At 41.8% G+C, this 27,898-nt stretch overlaps 3 protein-coding genes across 9 annotated transcripts in view; 1 reads left to right on the forward strand and 2 right to left on the reverse strand.

Moving 5' to 3' along the window:
• Nucleotides 1–100: 100 nt before the first annotated feature.
• On the reverse strand, nucleotides 101–4,022 carry COQ7 (coenzyme Q7, hydroxylase). Its single transcript, XM_080556520.1, has 5 exons — nucleotides 3,723–4,022; nucleotides 2,600–2,714; nucleotides 2,349–2,488; nucleotides 883–951; nucleotides 101–233 (listed from the first exon to the last, which is right to left on the reverse strand). Exons 1-5 carry the CDS (start codon nucleotides 3,984–3,986, stop codon nucleotides 156–158), a joined length of 666 nt encoding a protein of 221 aa, XP_080412646.1. The 5' UTR covers nucleotides 3,987–4,022; the 3' UTR covers nucleotides 101–155.
• A 325-nt stretch (nucleotides 4,023–4,347) lies between these two features.
• Nucleotides 4,348–19,626, reverse strand: TMC7 (transmembrane channel like 7). Of its 2 annotated transcripts, XM_080556456.1 has the most exons (16): nucleotides 19,440–19,626; nucleotides 18,937–19,171; nucleotides 16,149–16,297; nucleotides 15,620–15,787; nucleotides 15,338–15,423; nucleotides 14,668–14,813; nucleotides 14,044–14,191; nucleotides 12,299–12,469; nucleotides 10,981–11,138; nucleotides 9,942–10,056; nucleotides 9,330–9,427; nucleotides 8,842–9,025; nucleotides 7,858–7,988; nucleotides 7,411–7,566; nucleotides 6,571–6,649; nucleotides 4,348–5,505 (listed from the first exon to the last, which is right to left on the reverse strand). In XM_080556456.1, the coding sequence occupies exons 1-16, from the start codon at nucleotides 19,504–19,506 to the stop codon at nucleotides 5,446–5,448; spliced, it is 2,151 nt and encodes a 716-aa protein (XP_080412582.1). In that variant the 5' UTR covers nucleotides 19,507–19,626; the 3' UTR covers nucleotides 4,348–5,445. The 2 variants fall into 2 exon arrangements, with proteins under 2 accessions (XP_080412582.1, XP_080412583.1); XM_080556457.1 differs by lacking the exon at nucleotides 18,937–19,171 and having other exon boundaries at nucleotides 19,440–19,549.
• TMC5 (transmembrane channel like 5) overlaps nucleotides 16,333–27,898 on the forward strand; it is a 33,924-nt gene continuing 22,358 nt past the window's right edge. For 2 of the 6 annotated variants that reach the window (XM_080556445.1, XM_080556450.1), the window contains exon 1: nucleotides 22,043–22,255. The gene's annotated coding sequence lies outside the window, so the exon portion shown is untranslated. The other 4 variants (XM_080556446.1, XM_080556447.1, XM_080556449.1 and 1 more) reach the window with 4 other exon arrangements.

Here is a 27,898-nt window from a genome sequence, read left to right on the forward strand (position 1 = left end):
TAGATACCTTTTGAACAAGTACTCAACGTGATAGCAGAATCAGGTGTTTAATGAAGAACATTTTAAAAACCTGAATAAAATAGATTTTAGTCTTCCACAGTTTTCATAATCTTTGGCTTCACAGTTTATTGCCACAAACAGTATGGAAAATATCACTAAATTCTTTCTGATAAAAATATTGCAGCTTTGCATCCAAGCTGTATTACTGTCTTCAGAACAGGATAAGCTGGTGCCTGTAAAACAATGAATAAAAGATTAAATGCACCTAGTAGACTGGTGTTGTCTTTGAACTACATCTATCATAAGGAATAGTAAACATTTTTAAAAATTCACCCATATTTTAGCCTAATCTACCCTAGAGAAAACCAAATAAAAATTAATTCTAAAGTAATGGTTCCATTTCACTACGAATATGAGCCAAGAGGAAAAACAAGTGAGGAAGCTACAACTTCCTCCTCTGATATTCAGGGGAGCACAGAATTTACTTCAGTATTTCACCCCTTCTATCGTAGTTGTGTTTATCTATCAAGATGGTGCCTCAATTTTCCAGCTGCATTAATAGCATTTATTAGCCGTATTTTAAAAAATATTTAATCCAAACTTAAATAAGAACTTTATTGTCCATAGGACAAGTCTTAAGAAAACACAATCACTAGCACTTGACATGAGTTTCAACGGATTCAAACTGTTCTAGAAAAATGAAAGCTCTAAGATGCTGTGCTATGTCAGCATTTTCTTATATTTATCTTTAGAAAAGAATATCAAGCCCCTTATTTTCTATTTCTCAAAGAAAAAGCTGTGTCACAGTCACTGAATAAGGAAGACAAGAGTGTCACACCTAGATCTTTACTAACAGCACCCATCAGTTAACATTGTACTTACTCCCTCGGCATCGTGTTCAAGCCCAATGTCATGGTGCTCCCGTTCATCATCCCGAAATTGCTTTATTATCTTAAAAAAATAGCAGTTAATTAGTAAATTTACTTTGCAGAGAAATCAAGGCAGCTAGAATACAGAACTACATCCCGCTGGCCATTGTATACACCGGGGCTGGCATCTGAGGCCCAAGTCTCTCAAAAGCTTCTCAAAATCCTAAACCTCCAATTGGCCAAGAAGGAGATTATTTACAGCACCCCTAAAACCTATTCAAGTGTTCTAAAAATTCTTTAGAAAATTAAGCTACGGTTTAGTATATCACTGTATTTTTCGACGTTTTAAGAAAACCTGTAGTCATAGTGACTTGTAACACTAATTTCACACATACAACAGTTACTGACCATTTAATTAACAAAATTGAAGTCCCTGCCTTGCCAGACAATCAGTAACAGTGCCTTCCTGTAACTTGACAGGGCTTTTGTCCATTTTAGTATACTCTAAAGAACACTATTTTTCTCCTCTATTTTTTCAACTAGTGCAAAAAGGTTTAAAGAATTTCCTCTTGAGATACCTACAGATAATTAGGACTGCTTAATAATACGCTCAGAATTTACACTCAGGTGCTGTCTCTGCCCAAGGGGTTTGCCTTGGTTTTACCTTCATTACTGGTCCTCCTCATACTGACACTGTGAATAATTTTGCTGTTCGATTTTTTCCTCTGTATTTCACACTCAGTTCTTAGCCCTTATTTTCATGGGCAACATTTTCCTCACATACATCAGCACAATTTGATTACTTCCAATCCTATTTCAGTATTGAGACAACAATTTGGAAGGATGCAGTCTTGGCTAAACATTAAACTAAGCACAACTGAACACAGTAACAGTCAGCAGAGAGCTGGAAATCTGCACAAAGGCCCTAGAGCAAGCTCCCACCATCCAGAGCACAAATGAGGTGAACATGCAACACTTGAAAGCCTCTCATAAGCACTCTACAGGAGTGTGTCCCACATTGATGCTGGAAGTACTTGGGAACTAGTTCTCTTGCAGAGCTAACAAACATTAGCTCCGTCCGTGCTCCGAAATGTTCAAAACTAGACACAGTCATATGCAGTATAAGCAAAATGTTACTATGCAGTCATGCTTTTTCTTCTTGTTTTCCTCTAAACCCTTCCTTTCAATTAAAAGTAATCAAAATTTAAGTACAATTCTCCCAATCAAACGGAGAGTGATGAATTAATGAAAGCATGCTGAAGCTAATCTTACATTTTAATCTTGTTCCTCGATCAATTTAGTGTCACTGAAGGAACAGCCATCCTTTTATCCTAATGTTTCTATTGACTTTGGAATTCCAAAACGATAGAACAAAGAAAGATATGCTGCAAATTCAGTCAGCATATTGTTTTCTGAGTCAAGTCACGTTATGTAGTTCAACGAATTTGTTATGCTAGTTTCCAAGTCATGGTTAAATACCTGCAACAGCTCCTTGTACTTTTCTGGATCTTCTTCCATAAGAGTTCTGATCTGGCTGTTATAGTGATCCGATATGCTCTCTTCCACTGCCACTGTGCAAGCCATCGCACCTTTCTTTCCAAGTAAAGCGCTTCCAGCCCCTGCGATTGGGGTACCAAACATATGCAAACCATGAAATCTGAAACAATGTGAAAAATTTAAGCACTTAAAAATTTCATAAAGCAAAACCAGCAACAATATGACAAACTCACCTAAAACAAAACCTGCTACATTCCAGAAAGGCAGCAAAACAGTAGGTCGAACTCTGTAGGCAATCATTAACTCGTTAAACTTCTTCAAGTGGTCTTTTTCTTGATTCCACATTTGCTGCAACAAAGAAAAATCACAGTAAAGCATAAGACCAAAACAAAAAAATTAAACATTTCCAATAAAGCTAATAAATGAAAGAGTAAACTAAACAGCTGAGGTCACACACTATGACTGTAAAGGCAACACTATTCACATCACAAAAAGGAAATGGGCAAGATGGGGAGGTGAAGAGCCAGCAGTATGCACTTGCAGCCCAGAAAGCCAGCTGCATCCTGGGCTGCAACAAAAGAGTAGTGGCCGGCAGGTCGAGGGAGGGGATTGTCCCCCTCTGCTCTGCCCTTGTGAGGCCCCACTTGCATCACTGCGTCCAGGGCTGGAGCCTCCAGCACAAGAAGGATGCAGAGCTGCTAGAGCAGGTCCAGAGGAGGCACACAAAGATGATCAGAGGGCTGGAGAACCTGTCCTATAAAGAAAGGCTGAGAGAGCTGGGGCTGTTCAGCCTACAGAAGAGGGGGGAACCTCGCCGCAACCTTTCAGTACTTAAAGGGGACTTACAAAAAACATGGAGAGCAACTCTTCGCTCAGTCGGATAATGACATGACAAGGGGAACGGTTTTAAACTAAAAGGGTGGCGATTTAGATTAGAGGTTAGGAGGAAATTCTTCACTCAGAGGGTGCAGAGGCACTGCCCAGGGAGGCTGTGGATGCCCCATCCCTGAAGGCATTCAAGAGCAAGTTAGATGAGGCCTTGAGCAACCTGCTCCAGTGGGTGGCGTCCCTGCCCGCGGCAGGAGGGTGGAACAAAACGATCTCTGAGGTCCCTTCAACCAGAGCCGTTCTACGATTCTCAGCTAAGACAGTTATAGCCAACATAAGAGTTCTTTTTACGTTCCAAGCGTTTTTGTCAGAGCACCGCGACAACACGCTGCTATTCCCCTACCGAACAACCCCCCCTTCTTATAAACCTAACCGCCGACTACAAGACAGACAGCCGCGGCGCTCGGGGAGCCGTGACCTTCCCCGGGCGGCTGGGGGCGGGGCGGGGGCTGCCTGCGGGGCGCCCACCTGAATGACGGGCCCCACGGCCGACCGGCCCAGCACCGCCATCTGCCCGGCGTAGATGCGGTTGGCGCCGTACTCCCCGGCGTGGTCCACCCGGATGATGCGGTCCACGACGGCCTTGTTGATGCCGTCCGGGCCCGCCCCGGTGCTGCGGGGCCTGGGAGCTCCCCCCGCGGCGGGCCAAGGCCGCGGCGTCCCCCCGATCCCCCCCCGGGGCCGCCCCAGCGAGCGCCGCAGCGCCGGAACCAGGGCCGCGGCCGCCGCCATTTTGCTGACCCCGCCGCTTCGCGTCGCCAAGCTCTGACGTCATCACCGCGGGCCGGCCTCCCGCCGCCCCGTCCCGCTCTCCCATTGGCTACTCGGCGCCTCCGCATTGGACAGCGGGGCTGTCAGTCAGAGGCGGCGTCTGCTGGTTGCCATGGGAAGGGGGAAGGCGGGCGGAGGGGGGAGAAGGCGGTGCTGAGGGGGCGGGGGCTGCTGAGGGGGCGGCCGCGCCCCGCGCCTGGGCGGGAGGCGGCTGAGGGCTTCGGCCCACCTCACCACAGCCAACGGTACGAGGGGGAAAAATAAATATATAAAACCGCACGGCGTCAACGGAACTTTTCTTAAAAATAAGTCAGCCATTAGGTTTAAAAAGAAGATTCATTTATTACACGTTAATTTCTTAAAAATGAAGACAGAGAACATCACAAAACATTCCATAAAACAAACGTCGTATCTCATGTCAACTACCAGTGTCCTGACAGAAATTTCAAGTTATGTACACATTCTTTACACAAGTTCTTGAGAAGAGCAATCTTTAAAAATAGTAGGCTACCTAGAAACAGTATTCTGAGTCACACAGCTCCGTCACCTCAATTAACTAAGAATTTAAAGGATACTGGCATATAAGTTTTTGAATGCTGTATTTTTAATTACAAATAGCATAACTCTCAAATATTCACAGTTTAGAACAAGAAGAGCAGGCTTCAAGACATCTCTACACGAATGAAGGCAAGTAATAAAGCCTTACACATGTTAAAAAAGGCTACTCCGTGCCCGTGAGACTGGCAGCGAGGACACCCCTTGGTGACCTGACAGCTGCCGGTTTCTCCCTACTCACAGTTTAGGCAGAACTCTCCTCTGCTGGTTTTCTCTAAACCATTTTATCTAGTGTTCAACTGGCCTGACTGTCTCAGAGCAAAATAAATATCAAAGTCTCTCTAAAAATTTACAAAGCTGATTTCAAACCCATTACATGTTTCTTCTCCAATGGACTATTTCAAAATGCAGACATTAAGTCACTTTGCTTTGGTTTTATAAGATAAGTGAGTAGGAAACATGTAAAATCACACCTCTCCCCTCACCAGTTCTTAAAGCATAATTCATAAAAACAGTACAAACTTTTTAAAAAAGTTTCAATTCTGATTATATTTTACCAGAAACACCTGAAAAAAACAGGGACTTATCATAAACCTTAACAGCCTTGAAATTGCAGCACCAGTAAGTGTCCTACTGTACAATTTTTGGACAGGTCTAACACAGTACAAATAAGCAACATTCCAGTCTTGGAAACTTTAAGGCCTACTAGCATAATCAACATGAAGAACGTTAAGTATTCATGACAGAGAATGCAGTGCCACAGTGCCAGTCAGCTTTGCAGTTTTCACATTATGCCGATCTTCTCTTCTTACCTAGTGATTCCAGGAGTGTCAGGAAGTCAAGTTCTTCTGGCTTTTTGTGGTTTTCAAGTACACTTCTGAGCTTCTGTTATTTTTCTGATTAGGAACAACTTGTCACGACTCTCCTGGAAAGACAGAATACAAAGTACACTCTAGATAAAAAGAAGTACGTTACCTATATACAGCTTATTTCTTTATTAGGAATAAATTGGTACTCTCACTACATGGTACTCTAATTAGCAGTTAACAACACTCTCTCACCTGCCTAAACAATTTTAAGTTTACAATGGTTTTGAATTCATTTACCTCACATTAACAGTTCTGCTTTGGGTCTAGTAGAAACATCTGACCTACCCAAAATCTTTGAAACTGTACTTCCGAGAAGCCTAACAACAGTGAGCAAACAAAAATAAAAAGCAAGAGCAGCAAGGCTTTTGCTCCTAAATCCATTATACTCTTCAAAAATCTCTCTCCAGCACACTGTTTTTCTAAGGACAGATTGTTAAGTGTCATATCTAAAAGAAGCACTTCGCAAAACCCAGATTCTTCCTTAAGAAAGTGAGCAATAGTAAAAAGGTTAGATTTGGACTAGAGCAGTTTGCAAACACTATCAAACTGGTAGATGGCAACAGATTTTGATGATGGCAAATAAGTATATCTACGCTAGTAACATTCTCCAGAAGACTAGTTAGTGGTGATTTACTCCACCTTGAGTACCTGTTGCAGGTAGTGCTGGGACCCACACTCAGGAGTAAGACTGGATGTGACAAAATAGAAATATAGGCCTGGAGAGAAGGGTAGTGAATTAGGTGATTGTGACAGTAGAGAAGGAAACAGAGACAGAGGTTGTATAAGATGGTGGAACAGACAGGAGCCACAAGGTCGAGGTTCTAGTTTGGCAGGAAAATACATGCATATGGGTAGATTTAAGCAAGACAACAGAAAAAGAACAGCGACACCACTTCTTAGAGGCTACAGTTGCAGCTAATAGCTAAGCAAACCAACTAGACTGAAAAATGCTTCTGTACTTCAGTTATTTTTCCCTTGTAACCTGCAAAACATTCTTCACTGCCTGTCCAAACACCAGATATCCAGAAGACTTTGAAAATTGTTGTTCCTCTGCATGCCTGATTACTGATACAACAAGGAAAATTTTGGGGGCACAGACAAGATAGTAGGTCAAATCTTACCATAACCAGTTGTTCCCTCAGCTGCTCAACCACTCTTTTATGGGCTCCAGCCAAGGCAATAAAATAGAACATAATAAGGCTGCGAACAACAAACCAACATTAAACTTTAGCATCATACAAAACAGAATTGATCAGACAAAGGCTGTTGTGGATCAGAGGAAATATTGTTTTGACCATATGAGAAAAATACTGGGGAAATAAAAATAAATAAAAATAAACACAGAGCTGGGTTAGGTAGGGCATAGCTCTGCTCAAAATCACCCGTGAGATATTTGTGTTGTCTGGGATAGAACTCTAGGAGATGTAGAGGCAGGGCCTCTACCAGATTTTACAGGTTGTGTTCAGACAGACCCAAACACACACAAAAAAGAGGGCTTGATTTTTCCTGTGTACACAGCAACAGGTTCAATTCAGGAGAACACATTCAGGAGAAAAGGCTGGGTGGAGTCTGAGGTAAATTGCATGGTTTCTCAAGTATAGAAGTTGAAGAAAATACTTGAAAACAGTCAGATTAAACTGAAATGAAAAAAAAAATCCATTTAAACACAAGAAAACAAACAAACAAACACCATATTACAGCAAGAGCAACCAAACACTGGAAAAGGTTGCTCAGAGAGCTTGTAGAGTCTCGCCTTTTAGCAACATTCAAAACCCAACTGAACAAAGTACCTGACAAACATGAATAAATGGCAAAGACAAAAGAGCTGATGCTTCATAGGTACTTTGATGCCTTTGACTGCAGATGGACAATATGGTCCAATAATTGTTTGGTATCAGTTCAGTAAGGAAGGAAATGAACCATGCAGCTACATGACTAGATCAGGTCTTCTCACTACTCACCAGACAACCATAAAAAAGGGTACTGCAAAGGCTTCTGATGCTATGCCATTAAGGACCTTCTGTAGACCTGTCGGAAACCCGAGTATTGTATCTGGAACAACTGCCCACGAAGTGTTAAAATTCCTGAATGGCCCACATGCTTTAGAGGAGGGGATACTGTCAAAAAAAAAAAAAAAAAAAAAAGAACAGAAAGGAGATGCTACACCAAAATGTAAAGACAAAATAATCCAACACAAGCCCAGCGCCTTGTTGCCAATGGGGTAAAAGCGTACTTCATCTTAAACCCAGTAACCTTTGTTTATATGGACTACATAATAATTTGATTTCATTATATGCAAGTGTATTTTATTCTAATTTATCATTACAAGTGTATATGGTGTCTGTTTTCTAGGGAAATTACAACCTTAAAGCAAATACCAACTTTGTAGAAGTTAAATTGCCACTTACTGTGCTATGCTGATTCCCAAAGGGATAAAAGCCAAGACGAGCCCAATCAACAGCACCACCAAGAAGAAAAAATTGGAACTCGATGCTCTGATAGGCCTACCTGGAGGCTTACGCGTATGTATCAAGCTGATCTGGAGAGGAAAAGGGAGCAAGACTATTGCCAGGTACATCTGTCTACATACATGCAAATATACCTCCCCCACCAACTCTATTTTCCCATCTTCAAATACACTACCAGCTAGCAGGTAACCATCATTCCTTTGATGGACTGAGAAGGGGTAAGACAAAAATGATTTACATTCTAGTATAAATCATCATCTCCTGTTTTGTGGAAGGGTTTGATCCAGAGAGCCTCACACACTTGCACAGAGCCAAATGACATCAGACATATGGTATATGATCTATGGCGCAGCCTTTAGTTTTGATCTGCTAGAGCTTCACTGAATATCTCCCCTCTTGTCAAAATTAATGAGATTGATATGAAATTGTTGCACAGAAGGAGATGTCTAATCATAGAGCAAAGCTTCTGATACACTGAAATCACATCTCATATCTAATACATCTTCCATTTTCCATTTTGCTTCCAAATTTGTAGCAGCTTGGCAAAATTGTGTCCAAGTTCAAAGCTCTGTTGACAGTAAACACTTTTTTTTGCAATGATTTGTTATATATTATTACCTTTACTATAAAAAGATATTCTTTTAAAAAAACATCATGAATTATATTGATGATGTAGTCATTAAGGTGCTGTTTTGCTTGATCTCAAAGGAAAATTCTACCTTGTCTTAAAAGCAAAAAAAACCACACAAAAAATGGAATTCTATTACCTCATTTCCAATATACTGCATCCTTGTTTTTTTGTTTTGTTTTTAAGGTTTTGTTTGTTTTAAATCAACTAAATATCTGTATTGAAAACCAAACAAACAAAACAAAAGCAAACCACAGATGTGCTGCTCAATTTTATTTACCACACACCTTCATTACCTTTTTAACATAAAAGATGATGAAGTATTTTATAGTTGCTATTGCAGGAAGAAGTGGTGAAAAGAAGGTTCCAATCCAGCAGATAGTCTGTCCGTAAATGATTTCCAGGACATTGTCAGAAATCCCAAATTCCTGCAAACCACACCACTGAACTGGCTTCCAAGAGCAATGAGTAACTAATAACCTAAAAACAAACAAAACAAACATAATTAGTTCTAGAGCTTAGCTGAATTCTAACACATCTGAGATATCTGGAGTGCAGAAATTTAGCATTAAAGCATTAGACCACACAACATAAAAATGTCTAAAGAAGATTCAAATATCAAAAACTACTTCCATCTGAATAGCAAACAAGTACTCAAGTCACCAGAAACGTTTTATTTTAAATTTTGTAATTGAGTTAGAAATATAGGGAATTAATAATTGAAAAAAGAAACATTTCATAAATCATTTTTGCAAAAGCATGCTCAAAAGGCAGAGATACTTACATCCTAGGAAAGTCCATAAAAAGTGTCACAGCAAGAATTATCATGAAATCAAATATCAACAGCTTATACATTTCTTGCCCAACTGCAGACTCCCAGCACTATAAAAGCAAGTCAGGAAAAAACAGGATTATAAGTCTAATAACAAATGGGGAAAAAAAAATCTGTCAATCACTACAGCAATACACTTTTCAATCAGTTAACATCAATAAAGTTCAAGTTGTATTAATTGCATTTCTAGAGCGTTTAAGTGTTTTCAGAGCTTCCAAGCCATGCTTTTTGTCTGTTTTTGAAGACAGACAATTTGTCTTATTGAAGCAAAAAGACAGTAACACAACCGTCTCCAAAACACAGCTACCTCAAATAAACTTCATGTCAGTCAGAAAGTCTGAGATAAAAAACCTGTCATTGGAATAAGATAATCGGAGTTTTAGACAAATGGAAGTTGTATGAGAATTGTACTGGTTTGCATTAAGCAGTAAGAAGCAGCACTAAGTACAACACGAATGACAAACTCAAGTCCAAATCTGAATACCTCTAAACAGGCAAGTCTCATGGAAAAAGAATCTTTGTTTTTAATCATCTGAACTTGTGAATAAAGATAAATCTGCTTACAGGATAAAGTTCATAATTGTATCCACAGGCCTTACAGCTGTCATTGGCACAGTGGATCTGACTCCACAGCGAGAACAAGAGAACACCAATATTGGCCAACCGCACAAAGACACACCTGGAAGAAAAGCAAAACCCAATTTTAAACGTACCAAAACACAGCCATTCTGGCACCTGACTCAATTTGCATAGGAGCCCAACAAAGCTGCACAGAGCCCAGAATGCGAGAGCTTTAATAGAATAACCAAGCAGATAAAGCTTGCTTTCTTTAGTAACAGGTTAAATCACTTTTCACCTTCAGGCTACAGTCCCTTAGTTACTTTTCACAGTATTGCTCATAGATCAGTCCTTTAAGTTGTTGTTCTTCAACCCACAGTGGGCTGCTATTCTCTCAAGTACACTTTGAGAGGCCAGACGACAACTCTGTGTGCAGCATTTTCCTCTTAGGTGGCTTCAGGCCTTCACAGACAATAAGCCACATCGGAAATAAAAAGCACAGGGGCCTGACCAGAGTTCAGATGCTTCAGTCTGGATCTTACCACCTTAAGCTGCCAAATTCCAGTTCTTCATGCTGTCACTTTAAGGTATCTTTTATCCCCAAACTTTTACCTTCTGCCTTGAGCTGCTGTACAGCATGAGTGAAGCTGGTTGCTGTGCGCACACAACTGCTCATCCAGGGAGCTGCTGCACATAAAGCAGTGTGAATTGACAGCTCTGCAGCCAGCACTTCCCTAGTAATTTCCCTACAAACTTTCAGATTGTTGAAGATGTCCAGATCACACAGCTAAATGGAACAGAGAGAAACTTGGACACTAAATGGCTGCACTGTACTGTCACCAAAGAGGAGATTGTTTCCAGATTTTACATGAATACTTCCAATGAAACTTAAGTCAAACAATGCCTGCTTGGCTTACAGTGCCCAGGCCCTCCATTGCAGGGTGTCCAACCTCTCTGTGTCTTGATATTGGAATGTTTACAATATCTCTAACCTCTCAAGAACAAGTTGTTCAAACATCCCAGGCTACAATAAAACCATCTTTACCTCAGCAGTGTCAGCTTGATTTCAAAGGCTGGTGAGTAATCTTCAAATCTGATCAGAATTGAAAAGATCTGAGGAGCAATGAAGTTGGCCAATGTGATCACTATTGAAGGCAAATACTGAACTAAGAGATTAGTCTGCGAGTCCGCATCGTTGCTGTTCTGTACAAGAAGAGATGAGAGAAAGATGACACTACATGCACAGATACGTTTCTGACATTGTGCTCCTTTCAGATACCTACCCAGAACTCAGGTAGCACCTTTTTTGTCTTCAGCTTCCTCCTATATTTAGAACAAGCCTGACCACTGCCGTTTCTGCAGTTTGCTGCTACGCACCCTTGCTTTCTTCTCCCTTCCTTCTGCTATGAATATTTTAGTGCTTCCCCAAAGCTTCTGTTGGAAGAGGCTGTTTTCACCAAGGCTTGCATCTGGCCATATCGCCTAGCCTAGCACTAAATCTAACAGCTTTTAGACCTATGCCAAAATGCCAACACTTTTCAAGTTATTCTTACAGGTGCCAATCAGCTCCCTGACTTTCCCGTCATTTTAACAAGCTCCTCTACCTAATAATTTAGGCAAAGTCAAGATATCAACCCTTATACATAAAGCTCCATTTCTATTAGGATCCTTTAACCCTGGGGTCCTACAGAGAACTCAGATACTGTTGTGAAACTGTTAAACTGCTGGTTGCTCATGCTGTTCTGCTTCTGAATCACTCTTCCTATTTGTTTGTCCTGCCGGGGCGAACATGCTATCAACTGTATTCCTTACACTACTGATGCAAGAACCTTTTCTTCTGCAAAGCGCTCCCTGCTCCAAGACTTCCTGTCTCACCACACAGCTGTAACTCAAGCCACGACACAGATCATAATCTTTGCTCTCCCTTTCCCTTACTGTTTGTTTTTGCAGCTGAACACTGAACCAGATCAAGAAACTGACCATAATGAAGTTTGTTTTGACCCAGTTCCCTGAGTCAGATCACTGCCCAGACACACAAATGGTTGTATAGCAGATAACAGATGTGAGAACAGTTACATGGCAAGGAAAGTGAGGGTTGCTTTTCTTTTCAGCTGCTTCCAAGGCACTCGAGACAGAAGCCTTTGTATCAAAGGAAGACATCGTTGTGTTTTTTGTTGCACATGCTTCTTGATCCTTCTCACTCTCTGCTACTAGTTAAGTACAGGCCTTTTAGAAAGCAAGTGTTTTCAGATCCATTACGTGAAAGGTGCTATATTAAGATACTTGACTCTTTCACAACACTTCCTCTTACTCTAATCACCAAACTCAATTGAATCTGTCCTAAGGTCATGTCTGATACTTACATTGGATTTTTCTTGAGAGAAGACAGTTGCTCTATAAATAGAGTAAAAACATCCCGATAAAACTGCAAGAACAATTATATTTAGAAATATTCTCAGAGAGTAGATGCGTAGCTTTTCTTTCATTGTCCTGTCAGCTATTTTTCGTTTAATTCTTTCTTCCTCCAAGTCTGTCTACAAACAAAAGAAAAATAATGTGTCATTTTTTGATGCAGCATATAACTTTTGACACTATATCTTCTACTTCTGGGATGTTCTGCCTCTGTGATATACAAATCTATAGCCTGTTCTAGGAGGGTCACTCCACAGCCTGCCCAAATGGACTGAACTGAGAGTGCCTATTCATTGCCAGAAACATGTCCACGCAGGAATGGGAGCTCCCTGTGGGAGCCCAGCGTGGTTTGTCTCCTCAGTCTGGGGGCCCCATAGCCAAAGACAAGCATCCTGTAATCCTATTACCTCTACTGTATTAGTAACGTATCTTCTTGATAAAGACAACTTGTCTATTTTGAGAGACTGGTCTCAGATAGCCTGGTACTAAACTCTGAAACAGGCCGTCCCTCTCATCTCCATAAGGTGAGTTATGACTCAAACTTGTTCTACTCTGTGAAGGACAAGTGGAAGCTGACACAGAGAAAAACAAGCCCAGCCTGGAGAAGCTAGTCGAGTAAACTTTGTATGTTTCATCTTAACTCCTGAAAATGGAGTACTGCCTGTGAAGGCAACATAACCTGGACAAAAACAAATTATCCAGGTATTTTCTGAGGACTCATTTTCTTCAAAGAGTACTTCAAACAAAACAAAAATATAACAAAGAAACAGAACTTCAAATATTTCCTTCAAACAAAGGGGACAAACTTTTTTGTTTTGTTCTTGGTGGTGGTGGTTGGTTGTTTTTTTAAGATATGAGTTATTGAGGCAAAAATGCAGTAAGAGCCTGTCTGGCTCTGGCTGGAAGATTTAAAAAACAAAAACAAAACTCTGAAGACGGCAACTGAACTTTACAGGAGAGGAAAGCAACTCACTGTAATTTATGAAATCAATAATTATAGCTTTGTGGCTTGAGGTGGAAATATTTTTTTTAGAGGTCACTGTTTCACTACACAAACCTCCGCTTCCAGTGTACAGATGGGAAAGAAAAAAAAGGTAACCGGTTTCACCAAAAAAGCCTTTCAGAGCTCTCTAAAGATATTTGGGAAATTTATTAGCTCCCTCAGTGTTTTGAATGTGCACGTGTGTGAAAGACAACTAGTGAAAAAATTTTAGCATCTTCTTATGACAACAATGCACTGAATTTGTGAAGTATCCCTTCTGAATGTTATTCCTCTCCTAACAACTGCCTACCGCATTGCAGACTTACAATCCAACATATTCAAACTGACTCCTGACAGTAGAAGTTTTTTTTTTGCCCACAACTAGAATAGCTTTTCCTGTTTCATTACGTAGAAACTAACACAGGAGGCACGGTTGGAGTGTGAGGAAGAGGCAGATAAACAGCAAACAGGTTTGGCTTCAGTCCCCAGTGAATGGGGGAAGGGCCTTCAACATCAGTACCAACTCTTGTCATGTTACACCACAGTTCCAGCTACCTAGAAAGCATGCAAGAGGATGTGGTTCCCTGGCTCCCAGCATAAACTCCTTCAGTCCTTCTTATCCTTATTCCATTACCTACACAGTTACACACCTCTCTTTTTAGTCATCCAAGTTATATTAAACAGTAGTTGTAAAAAAATACAGTAGATTCTTACTTGGAGCTCATACTGCAAGCTGCGATGTTTTAGCCGTGCTGCGTTCAGATCTGTAATGCAGAAGTCCCAGCCTGCAAAGACTTTGTTACAGTAGCTCTGAAACTGATCTTCATCATGCACCAAACTCTGCTTAAATCCTGACACAGACCTAAGGAAAAACACAACTTTACTTCATTCATTAAAGACATATTTTAGTCACAGGGAACAAAAATAACCCAAAACACAAAAACCCTACAGCTCAAGCAACCTAGCTGAAAGACTAAACAATTCCCTAAGAGCAACCAGGCACATTTGTATTGTATCATTGAGTTTCTTAGAAAATTTCAGCGTGTGGTTCTGCAGCAAACAAAGTCAACTGAGGCTAACGCAGGTTAATTCACTGTGCTGTTTAGCCACGGTCATACTTTCTCTTTTTACATATATAAAATATTGTTGGAGTTGTGTTCTCCTTACTCCCCGTTTCAGCTCCCCAAAAAACAGACAAAGGCTACTGTGGTGTTGCAACCTCAAAAGATTCTCCATTTCCATATAAAGCTGTTCTGTAATTCAGTGTTCCCTACAAGCAAGAACGCAACGTAAATTGTGCAACACATAGCAGTAAATGAAGTATACCAACATCTTCACCTTTTTATTATCCAGACAAGACTTAGTGCAAGGTAGGCAAATGTAGTCAGCAGGTATGCTAGTGGAAAGTTGTATCTCACGATACTGAGCAACGCAGCATCTATTGTGTAATAGCCATAAAACAAACTTGTTGTTTCTAGGAATCCCTGTGAGAAAATGCAAAGAACACTGTTAAAAAAGAATTTATAACAGTAGCAACAACTGCTCGGCTCAATCCAACCTGGTTTGAACCAAGCGTTTTGTACATTTAAAATTTCTGTTGGGGCCACAAGCAAGCTACAACAGTCTGTAGCTTCTAAATAGTGACACGCCTCTAACTGTCATGTGGATGCTACATACTTAAAATCCCTCCCCTGTCCAATCAAACAACACTGTGACAGGGACACTAACAAGCTACAGAAAGCATAAAAGGGAGGTATGCTCTAGATCATGTAACGTTTAACAACTGGGAAAGAGAGCACAGGCTGCAGTGTGCAATGAAGCTTGACACTCAGTAAAAATCTATTTAAAAATGCCCTTCTCACAGGCAAGGGATAAATGCTAATTTTACCCAGTGATGCCTATGCCTTAACATTTTTCAAAATTATCAAAGCACTATTCCTTAGGTAAAATATTTTTGTGTTTTACATGTTATTTGAAACTTAAAGGAAAAAAAAATGAAATTACTTACAGTCCCAGTGAGCAAATCTTTGAGGTAAGTAAAGAAGTAAACAAGTCCCTTATTACCACTAGGTGTATAAACTGTGCAGACAGAGTCTGTTAAAAGAAAGGCAGGAAAAGTCACTCTAGTAGTAATGCCCACCAAACTGCAAGACCAAGTTAATTCAAGGATGACATGTTCTTACAGGAAACAAACAAAAACAACACAATATTTCTCTGTCCTGGTGGGTGAGGGAAAAGCTAAAGGCATACGGAAATCTTACAAACAGTAGTACATAGAGAAGACGTTTACCTGTGCTCTTTGGAGAAATTTTAGCAAAGCTACTGTTGAAAATTCCATATTTAGAGATGACAGTGGGAAGGGTAACAAAACCAAACATCAGGATAAATATTAAAAAATTCAGCAGGACCAGAAAACGGAGGAAGGAGAAGTAGGACTGGATGCCAGTACCAAATTTCCCTGGGAATAAAAGCAGCATGTGTATCACTAATTAAGATGATAAAGATCACTGAAAAGTACAAACAGATTAGAATTTCAGTTACACTAACAATAATAATAATAATAATATAACAGTAGTAAAGAAACATTACTAAAGCCAGTTTTAAGCACTGTGGGCTTTTAGAAATAGAAAAGGCAATGTGACTTTTTAATCACTTTCACCATTATATTTCTATCTACCCCATTTTATACAGTTAACACTTTCTCATCACCAGTAATAAGGGAAGCAGGTAACTGTTTAACCCATACAGGTACATCTGACATGTAAAACCACTAATAAAAGAGCAAGTTGAAAGAGGAGAAACCAAAAGAAGGTGAATACCTTCTATGCTGTGAATATCATGCCGCCAAAGCTGCAAGTAAGATAACGATTCCTTGATATCCTTGAGGACTTTTTTCCATGATTTACTACTAGTTCTTTTCCACTGATTCCATCCAGATAAATATTTTATATCGGCCTGCTGATAATCCCTAAGAAACAAGAAATACAATTACTGAGCACAAGAAATACTTTTTCATTGCATGTAACAGGACCTAGTGCAGCGGAGCCTGCCTGGAGCCTTCAGAGGGATATCGCAGTGCTAGCAGCTGGAGTAACGTACGCTAGCTGCCCCCATTTGTTCCTCTTCTTAACTGTGTTATCAGGTTAATTCAAATATAGCAAGTCCTCTTATAGAAAACACTTGCCTCTCCTAGAAAAAATAATCAACTTGACAATAGGACAACACAGAAAAAACGCGTAGCTGTACTTCCTGGCAGGATCTTTGAGAAGTCGGTGTCAACAATCTCATATTCACAAATGGCTGGAAATGGAAGAGAAAATTCTTCAAAACTAACCAGTATATCATTACTAAGTTGCTCTTAAAATTTTTATCTCTATAAAGTATTTACCTTCCCTCTTTTCATGTTATAAATGCACTAGAAAATTAATCTTTTTGTTAGAAAATCAAGAAATCAAGAGATTTCAAAATCAGAATGAAGGTCAAAACATGTTGTGGAAAAAAAAAGTTAAAAAAAACTTATCTAGAGCTATGAATAGGTTTAAATATTCCATTTGGGTTTTATCATTTTAGTTTTTATACAGTTCTGTGCATAATGTAAAACAAATGTTTTAAAAATGATTAACTTTTACTGGTTCTGTTTTCCTAAAATTCACTATAAACTGCTAACTCAATGACTTTGAAAAATTGTTTCTTTGCCAAATATGTACGGGTGTAAGCCATTCTAAGAATAAGCTGCAAACAAATGTCAAAGATGACCACAAATTGTCTACAATTTTTGGTGATTTTTCAATAATTCCCCATAGATTTTTATACAATCTGTGTATACATTTTCATTTTAAAAACTGCTACATAGCCAGCAACAGTGTCAAGGAGAATTCTGAGTGGCTCACTGCATTTTGTTCTTTAAGAAACCTTAAAAACAGACAGCCCCCCAGAAACATAGCTTGAAAACTGATTTGTTTGCAGCAAATGCTGTTCCAAAGTCTGACACCCCCGAAGAAGGGCAGCAGTTAAGTACCCATGAGGAAGGAGCACTAGAGCAGAAGACAAAGGCTCTGATTTTTTAATAGTTTGTACACAACCCTACTTATATGCATAAGTGACTCACTGAACAACAGCGTACTGTGTCACGACCACAGCTACTGCCACATGTGCTCTATGTTGACGTGGTTTCCATAACTTAAGGTGATATTAATTTAATTCCACTCAGCTGAATGTGAAATTAGGATTTGGATAGGAAACCTGATTAAACCCTGCTTGCAGCAATCAAAAAAGCAGCAGATGATCTCATTTTTAAGTGTAAATACTCACAAAAGGTTTCATTGTATGGAAACTACAGGCTACAGCATGCAATGTTTTAAACAAACACTTCACAGAACGATCTGGCTTGTGTTTGCATTTTAAATGCAGGCGTGGGCTGCATATTCATTCCAGACATTGAGTATTCAGCATTTATTATATCAAGCATTTTGTGTTGGCAGCTGCTGCACAATACACACACAATTACTGATCTGCGGAGGAGCCAAGGAGCCCCACCAGAATCCCATGGTGTTAGAAACTTGTAAACAAGCTCAGGACATCCCAACTCCATTGCTAACAAGCACCATGGCCACAGAACTGCAGTTCCTTTTTAATTGAGGAATCAAGCTTTATACACTCAACTTTAAATAAAATTTGGCGTATGGAGAATGTTCCTTTATCATGATCTAGATCTAGATCTGCAGCTCCTTGTGTTCCATCTGCAGGGTTAAGCTTTACTCTAGAGACAGGCAGCAAAAGTTGTTACCCAGGTCCAGCCACCCCTACCTGGTCCTTCCCATTTCCAGCTGCTCTTGCAAGCAATGGTTCTCTGTGGTGCATCTGTTTGTACTTTCACCTCTCCCCAGCTCATGACCACAACTACCAAGCACCTGATCTAAAGGTCCAAATGTGCCTAGACAGTAATGTTGTAAAACCAAGTAATGGACTCTCTCCCCAGAAGAGCTTTCAGGATAGCAGCAGGACAGGAGACGACAGGATACAAGCAGAGACACAGGCGGGGCAAAGCACACAACCCCTGGCTGAGGGTTACCACCAGAGGACAGGAACTGCTCACGGCAGAGAACAAAAAAGAAGGGGTGAGGAAAAGAAAAGGTCTCGAAACGTTCATTCCAGGCATAATGAGACACATCAGGGAAAGCACAGTGTATTTGAGAAAACTGGCAAAGGGACTGAGGAACAGCAGCAGACAGAGCAGAAAGGGAAGGGGCTAACCCTACTGACAAATGACCCTTAAAAGGGCAAGGCAACAGAAGGAAGTGAATCGTTTCAGAAGCCAGAAACATGTTTGTCTGCCGCAGGTAATGCGCAGTTCTGACTGTTTTCTTCCAGCTCAGCGGGTCAAATGCTCCTTAATGCCAGCCAAGAGTCCCCAGTCACACCTCCGCAGGTGAGGATATGACAGGGAGCCCTGTCTTGTGAGGGAAGAGCCTGGGGGACTTATTTTCAAAGCCATACCCCACAGGGCCAACTAAACCCCATTCTATTTCTGTCTCCCATCGGACGTGTATTACACATATTTAACAGCGTGTAACTTTTAAAAAACTCAAAAAACGCGTGAAGACTAACCTTAACCTCCTCTTCTCCGCGATGCTCAAGGCGTGCTCCCTCAGGGGGCGAGCGGCCAGCTCGGCTCCCTCGGGCTGCGGCCCCCGCGCCTCTCCGGCTCGGGGCCCCACCGAGCCCTGCGGGTCCTGGCCGCCCCCGGGGCCGGCCCGGCGCCTCAGCACGGAGCGGTAGCTGGGCAGCTCCTGCAGGAAATCCGCAGGTGCCGCCGCGTGCGCCTCCTCGGGGAAAAAGATCTCTGCGGGACGGAGGAAGCACGGCGGTGAGGAGCAGAGCTCGCTCAAAACATGGCACCCGGCCGGCAAGCCGGGAGGGCAGCCCTGTTACAGCCTCCGGCACCCCGGGGCGCTGAGGGGGGACGGGGGCAGCGCTGCTCCCTCACCCCGCTCCCTCAGCTCCCCGCTCCCTCACCACGGGCGCCCGCCGCCGCTCCGTCCCCACGCAGCCCTCACCCGTCCCGGCCACGCGCGGTGCCCGCCCGCCCCGTCCCGTTCCCGCTCCCTCACCGCCTCGGCCGCTGGGGCCGTCCGGCCCCCAGCCCGGCAGCTCTCCGGCGGCCCCGAACCCGCTCATCGCCTTCCCGGGGCCGCCCCAGCCCGGCGCAGCCGTTTCCGGGCGCTGCGGAGTCGTGAGGCGAAGGCTGCCGCGGGGCCGGGGCCGCTGGCGGGGCGGGGGCGAGGCTCCCCGCTCCGGGCCGCCTCCGTGGGGCGCCTCGCCCGAAGAGGGCGCCCTCAGGCTGGGCTGCGGGGGTTGGGGAGCTGAGGTTGGGGTCGTTTCACGTGCCTATCCCTATCCCTATCCCCATCCCCATCCCCGTCCCTGTCCCCAAGGGAGCGGCTGTCCCCGGCTGAGGGCAGGGGGTGGTAGCGGCGGGGGGCTTCTCCTCACGTCCCCTGCCAGGCGGAGCCCCGCGGTGTGAGGAGAGCGGCTGAGGAGAGGGAGCTCGGCACCGTGGCTGAGGTATCGGGCTTCCCTCCCTCCTCGGCATCACTTTGGACGTTGAAAAGAAGGATTTCAGACTTTGGGGCATTAAAGTCTTTTCATTCCTCATACCCAAGGCTTACTTGGTGTAAGTAAGCCTTCATGTAATCACATGAAGAAACACGCGGCATATAGACACTAATAAAAACCTTTTTTTGGAGTGAAGTGAGGCCCAAACACCCCATGAGTGAGGGCAAGGCTGAGGCGCGTTGGCTTGGAGATGGGTTTTGTTTATCTGTCTTCTGTTACTGGTACATGACAGAGCGAGGTGCAGTAAAAACTCCTTTAAAAATTATATTTGGTCAAGTCCTGTCAGATCATACGGCTGAACTCCCTACCTTGTTTGGAGGAATTCTTACCTTCGGTGTGAAAATGCCGTGTATGTGAGGAAAAGTGTTAAGTAAAATGAAACCTACAGTAGTTTCAACAGCGAGAAAAAGTAAGCAAAGCATTTCTGGCATTTCTTACTGTATTTTACTGGTAGTTAAACAGATAACTGGATTTTTCTGAATATTCCTCATCCACTTCCTGCAGTAGCTGTTAGGAAGAGTCATTGTTAGGTTTCAGGATGATGAATCGGACATAAATAAGGAGATTTTTTTAAATTCTTTCACCTATGCGTCATCATGTCAGGTATGTGATCTTCAAATAGATTTATTAGCAAGAAGAATCTATATGGCTACATCACTTTTCATAATAAAACCATAAAATGTTAATGATAAAACTGTAAGCTGACATCTAAATGTACTCAAAGTAATTTAGGTGTACATGTTTATGATTAATAAGTTGATGTATTACTTGCAGAGGAAAAAAGATACAGAGAATACTGAGATGTAATTAAAGCACAGTGACTTCCTTATTGCACTGAACTAATTTTCAGAAAAACATTTCATAGATATTCATGTTTTCGTGCTGGTATATCTGTCTACAATATAACTAATATTGTCAATATCGCTTTTTGGTTTTATTCCTTTTCTTACCCCTAAGAATAAAAAGCAGAAAGGTAATATACTTGCTGATTAATAAGATTACCTTTCTGAAATGCTGTGAGGTAGAAAAGTGTTGGGTTAATGACCCTGTAAGAACAAATTTAAATAAAGATTGTACAAATTGAAACAAGATTAACTTTCCCAGGAATTTTGTGAGAACATTCTCTATTCTTTCTTTTTCACTAGAGAAAGCTTTTTAGGCACTTGGCAATGTTTCAGTTAATTTTGAGGATCACAGCAATTTTAGGTGTGAGAACAGGAAGAGCAGCACGCTGAGGAGATGTGAGCGGGTGATAGAGCTGGAGTCTGTCAGTCACACAGGGAGTGCAGCAGCTTCTTCTCTCGTGTTATTTGTCCAGTGTACCCTGTTCACAAAAGTAGCAATTTTTAGTCCGTGCTGAGCACAGAAGCCAGTGCCATATATTATTTCCCACAGCGCTGGAGATCCAACTGTCTAATTTAGCAACAACACGTTTCCAGGACATTTTTTCTTTCATATTCCTCTTCATAATGCCACAGCTTAAAATGGCTACTAAAGGTTCATAAAAGTTCTTAGTGAGTGTTTAATTCTGGGGCTTCTTTTGTTCAACTACCCTGTGTTTTCTCTGTGGTCTGTGCCGCATGCAGGCAGCTCCCCGATCAGTATAGGAGATCTACAGACAGGTCCTCTGCAGTCACGTCAGGAATGTTGCTTTGGGCAAAACATAAAGTAGGACCAGGAAACTTCACCCAACTCTATGTTGAACGCACCTGGTACAGGATAGACATGTTTTACCCAGTTTAGGAGCTGGAAAAGCACCATCCATTCAGTAAAAGTGATCCTCAGGCATTACAACAGCACAGCTTCTGAACATGGAGCAAATTGGTTTGTTACTGATTCCCCAGTGGCTGGTAAGGGCATCTTTAGTCAAAAAAACAAACAAACAAACAAACAAAACAAAACAAAAACCAGAGATTTATGTATTATGCTAAAGGTGAAGAAATTCTGTATGTTCCATACAGAGTTCAGCAGCGTGAGGCTGGTATGAAATCCCCCACCCAGAAGCTGCTAAGCACTGCCAGCTTTAGTGTGAACTCACTTTTTTTTTTTTTTTTTTTTTTTTTACCACTAGATGAGCCTTCCTGCAATACAGGTAAAGATGCAAGGTCAAGATATTTCTTTCTCTCTGCTCTACAAATGATTAATCCAACAATCAATGTAAACACATCACGCGTCTAGAACTAATTACTTTCTGTCCCTTTGTTGCGTTGCTATTGCGATCCGAGCCAACAGCAAGGCACGCGTTAACTCCTGGAGGGAAGGCGAGTGCCTGGGAGATCAGCTGGAAATCAAGTGACGTGTTCTGTACCAGGTAAAGCAAAAAAACGATCATTTTGCTCCTTCCCTCTCCGTAAGCCTCAGGAGCAGGACTTCACTGGAGGCGGTCCGGGGCTGCGGGAAGAGCCGGCAGGGTGTGGGACCCAGGTGCCTGCTGTGGGACGTGGGGTGGCCAGCAGCAGGTGAGGGGTCGGGGCTGCGCTGGGGTTTCAGTGGAGGCAGCCTGGGGAGCCCCCAGGGGACCCTCAGAGCCTTGCAGCGGCTCTCCGATGGTGGGGCTGGGCGGTGGTTTCTCTCTGCACCTTGGGCTGGAGGAGTCGCCTGAACGGCCAGACAGCTGGCTGCAGTTTTCTAAGCTCGCTGTTACTGTAGAGGGATATAAGTCTGAAGGCTGGGCTGCATGTGTGTTTGGGGATGTGCCCGGCTTCTGCAAGGTGGGAGGTGAGCAGTCACCTGGAGTGGTGTCCTCACCTTGGTGGCAGCCCAATTATGTGGCACCTCGCAGCTTCAGCTCCCCATTTGTCACTTAAGAGCTTCTGCTAGCTGCAGCTGGAAGGGTCGATCCCTTAGGGGATTGCCACAGCAATTTTCAGCCTTCCCTGATGTGTTCAGCGTGATGGGGTGTGCCACGCACCAGTCTGTGAGGGGTTGCACCAGCCGTGCTGCGATCACCAGCTTGCAGCGTAATGTCTGCTCTTGCTAGGTGCAGCTTGTGGTTTGGAGTCTGCTAGCTAGTGAATGGATGTGGCACTGCATTTTCTGAACAGCAGGTTGCGATTTTCGTAAATTGTAGAAGGTAAAGGGAAGTCTTTTTTTGTTTGGTTTGGTTTTGGTTTTGGTTTTGTTGTTGTTGTTAAAGAGGCAGGGAAATCTCCCATTTAAGAATCATGTTCTTTGTGGTCTAGCATTCTGTAACACCCTCAAAACACACAGGTTTACTACTTAAACATCGCTCTCTTTTCCTTCAGTCCCAGCATTACTTTTTTTTTTTTTTCCCTCTTTATCCCAAACCTACAAAGGTTTAAACTCTTCCATGCAGAAGATTATATCCAAAGCCCAATCTTTACATCCAAGATTCATTGCTAAACCTCTGTTCCTTTGAAACAGTCTTTGTTAAGCAAATTGCAAGGAGTCAGTTTTACTGGGTTGAGGCTGTGCTAACTTCTGCTTCCACTGACCTTGTGTCACCACAGTCTCCTCTGCCACTCATGGGACTCAGTGGCCTGATCCTTTTCCATGTAGTAGTGTTACACACCAGTGTATAACTGAAGCTGTGCTCGAGAATGATGGCTCAGATGTGGGTGCTGTGTGAGTCCCTGCCCACATAGAACAGCCTGACACAGGACAAAGACAGCAGCAGACTTCCGTACTAAGCAATGTAATGGAAATTGCGTCCTGTTTTGGCCTAGCACAAAGCAATCAATTATTTTCCTTTATTCTTTTTTCTCCCTCATATTCTCACCTCTTTTATTTTTCTTTCTAGAGTAAACTTGTGAGACATGCATATGCTGGGAGGTCTTTTTTTCTTGCCATGAAAGTGGTGAGGTGTTGTGGTGTTGCTCTATGGGCTGACATAACAGGCACTAGCACTTTGTGGAGATGTCCCTGTTCATAAATTTGTGAAAAAGACTCTAACTGTGACTTGTATAGTCCATAGCTTCTGTATGTTCACTAAGGAGTAGAGCCCTAATGTACTGACGCGTTACACTGTATTCTAATTTAGCTTCGCTTTGCCGGAAAAATAAGTAGTTTGTACAAAATTAATTGTCCAGCAATTTGAAAACTGCATGTAAGGCTTTTGAAGAGCTAGGAGAAAGCCGTGATGGAACTGACTCTCTGCTCTGCTCACTGGTTCTTCCCAGATGTTTTCTAGCTTCTTAGTTGACTTGCTAGAATATGGTGAATAGCTTTTGTTTTCCCTCAGGGTCATCATAAGTGCTAGCTGTGTAAATAGGATGAGATGACAATATCCTAACAGGAAGTTAAGCTAAAAATTACAAACAGAACAATAGCTTTTTGTCAGATCAACAAAATTGTGTGTCTTCAAAACACTGTTTTGACTTAAAATGACTGTATATGTAGTTTTCGTAAGGTGAACTTGTGAATGAGACTCCTGTAACTGATACTGCTCATTAAAGTATAATTCGAAGGTTGCATTTAAACATAATAGGTGTCCATTGCACGTACAGAATAAACAAAGCAAAACATTGGAACTGTTGTAATCTGTATCTCCTGCCTCTAATACTCTAATAGACCAGGTGTAATAGGCTGTCTTTCCATGGAAAGCAGTAAAGTCAATGCCAAACAGGTGCTCTTGAAAACTGCTTCCTTTTTTTTTTTTTTTTTTTTTTTTTTTTTTTTTTTTTTTGTAACTAGACATTTCCTTCAGATCTGAGTAGCTGGTAGTTTTGATTAGTAGACAGACTTAACAAACTTGTTTTGCAAAGCAAGATTTAGTCCTCATATGCAAAGAAGGTGATAATTTGTAGTTAGGAAATTTAGTCACAAGACTGACTTGCACAGGTATGAAGTGATGCTTGCCTTAGACTTTTTTTTTTTTTCATGATAATGATCAGACAATGAGCTAGGTAAAGTTTTTCAAGTGTCACAAAAATAATGCAGAGTTCTGTTCACAGTTTCTTATTCTTGCTAATCATCTTTCCTCTGTCTGCCAGGTATACTGTTTTTACTCTTTAGTTCCCTATTCTAATTTTAGTAGTTAGGTACATCCCTGATTTCTCCTTTTCACCCAACGCTTAGGTTTCCCAATGGATTAAGTTGGCTACTTGAGGTAAGAAAATAAAAGCAACAGAGCATCAAAGCACAAGAGGTTTGCTGTCAAAAGGATCTCTTAAGAGGGTCAGATAATACAATTAGATAATACAAAATCATCACTGTATGTGCTTCAGTCCATAACAGTTGTGATTGTGTGAGCCTTTTTAGGTGGAGGAGCAGGTATTTGTGTGCTAGATCAGGGAGAGTACTTTGAAGTACCCGAGTTTTAACCCATTTCCATTAAGCAAAAATTTTGAAGTGTGTGCCAAGTTCTCAAGACACTTAACTGGACACAGAAATTAAACTATATGCTGTAATAATTTTTTTTAATGTTTAAGGAGCATGTTTATTATGAAGGCATTTAAACTCAGATAGAGCTGTAGAATTCTGCTTGAGACCTGCAAAGATTAAGTAGCTGTCAGTCCTTCTCCAAAAGCCTTATCTAAGCAACCACAGATGATAGAATTAGATTAACTTGCAAACAAAACAAACAGGATGAAAACGTTGTAGTGTTACTATATTTTGGGGTAGGAAGAAATAACAAGAAGAATACTAAATGGGAAGGACAAGGCAACCCAGTGAGCAGGTAAAAAATGGATATACAGCAGATAAGAAGCTGAGCTCATCGGGCTGAAGCTGTAGCTGGAAACATTGGGAGCAATAAGCTGACAGCAGAGATAGTCCAGCAGTAGGATGTCCCCATGTCAGACAGACACTGTTCTGTCTGCTCCTGCCAGCCTGCCCAGCCTCTCTGCGCCCTGCTCCCTCCCATCAAGAAGAGATGGAGGGGACAAAGAGAATGGGATCTGTATTCTGGTAGGGAGCGTTGAACTGTAGGACTAGGAAATACCTGCCTTTGTGAGCTTGAAGTTCAACAAGGTGTTGGGAGAGGTAACAGCGTTGTGACAGTAATGGTAATGCTGTCACCCTTCCCTTCCCATTTTTCTTACCTGTAATTTGACTCTGCAGTGGTAAACAAACGAGTCTTTGCTGCTACCACATCTCTTTCACTGGGAAAATCTTTTGTAGCTGAGGCGTGGTTTGCATTACTGAAACTGACCGAAAGTCTACCATAATAAAGCTCTGTTATTGTCTGTTGTGACCACAACAAAAACACAATGGAAAGCCAGTAAGAGGTGGCACCTGTCAGTGCCGACCGGGTACTTTTGCAATATGCATAAAAGCTAACCTTCACTTCCCTGTATAATTCACACTTATTTCGTTGCTAATAGGTCAATTTAAGATCTGGTTTTCTCAAATGGAGTGCTTGTTTAGCTCACAGGCTCTTTAGATTTCTGAGAGACTTCCTAGTTTGTTGCAGCTGCCTTGAAACTGTTGGGGTAGAGATGGTGGAAGAGTAGTGGTTAGTACCAGACCTTTGTTACTGATGCAACATGTAATCTAATTTTAACTCCAGTCTGACTCTCAAGCTTACTTTTCACTTCCAGAAATCAATCTGATACTCAGTTTGAAGCTGTGTGGAACATGTTAGACAGGAGAGGGGTTCATGAATAAAAATAACATATATAATGGGGAAGTACTGTTCAGTCCTAGCCTACAAAATTAAAAGATCTTTATGCTAAAGGAACACATTCCACCATATGAATCATTTTTTCCATGAATTCTATTCCCTTCATTCATCACTGTTAGGTAAACTATGATGTAGTTCCGCAACTTACCGTTTGCATTTGTCTACAAGATTTGCACAAGTAGAATTTACTTTATGTAATTCTTGTTATTGAGAGATTACAGGTAAATGACTCGAAGGTGTAGATGGCTTTCCTGAAACTTGATACCAGGACAAAGTGTAGTTAGCAAGACAGTCACGTTTGTTTGATTAATATTCTAAAAGAGGATTAGTTCCTATAGCAGTGAATTACCCAAACAGGAATAGGTGAAAGTAACCTGGAATATTTTGTCATGGTTGTTGGTTTGTGACGTGAAAGCAGTTATTTTTTTCTGGGAATCGATCCAGAAGCGCAAGTTTGCATTGCTTGGAGTTTCCTGTTCTCTATCATTACAGAGTGTGTTGAATGATTTAAGCGGAAAGCACCCTTTCTCCACCTATCCTGTACCTTACTTACATATCTTTGATTCTTAAGCCCACTGACCTTAAACCGTTCTGTTCTCCAGAGGGAGAGCACAAGATTTGTTTAGTTGTTTGCCAAAGTACAAAATGTCATCCAAAAAATAGATGCCACCCTGAAAAGGTTTGTCAAGCTCCTGCTTTCTTTCCTTGATACATAACCTTTGTTCTCCAGCTATTTTATTTATTTTTTTTCCTTCTGGAAAATAATTTTTTCAAGGGGAACCTAAGTCTAAACCTCATAGCTGTTCCTGGAGCTATGGTTTACTGGATCCAGCCATAGGTCAAAGAGAAGGAGATGATTTAGCTTCAGTATTACGTGCTTCTGGTTCCTTCCAACAAGCTACACCTGATCAGAAATTTGTAAACTGCCAGCATATCGAACCACAAACCAAACCAATAATGTATGTACCTGATTTGATAGGAAAAGTTTCTCATGGTCTTTGGGCGTGGGATGGAGGAAGAGGGTGGATTGGTGTGCTGTGTGTACACCCTCTCTGTGCTACCTGTGTAACCCTGGCATGCCACTTGTACACCCTTAGCATGCATGCACACACACACCTCCATCCCACTCTGCAGCACAGTGTGCACCAGATATCACAATAATCTTTGGGAAAGTACAGCCTCAGACAAAAAACTTGGATTATGCATGTTCTCGCTCTAAATGCCATTCAAGGTTTAGGATCTAATATTCTCAGCTAGCAAGAGAAAAATCTCTAGTTTTTGCAGGAGCAAACTGCAAAAATTTGAATGTCTCAGCATACGTGGGGAATTTATTTAAAATCCTCTAAGCTTCAGGAGTGCAGAAAAAACAGT

The sequence above is a fragment of the Anser brachyrhynchus genome, assembly GCF_964034855.1.
Source record: "Anser brachyrhynchus genome assembly, chromosome: 15".
NCBI classification, from domain to species: domain Eukaryota; kingdom Metazoa; phylum Chordata; class Aves; order Anseriformes; family Anatidae; genus Anser; species Anser brachyrhynchus.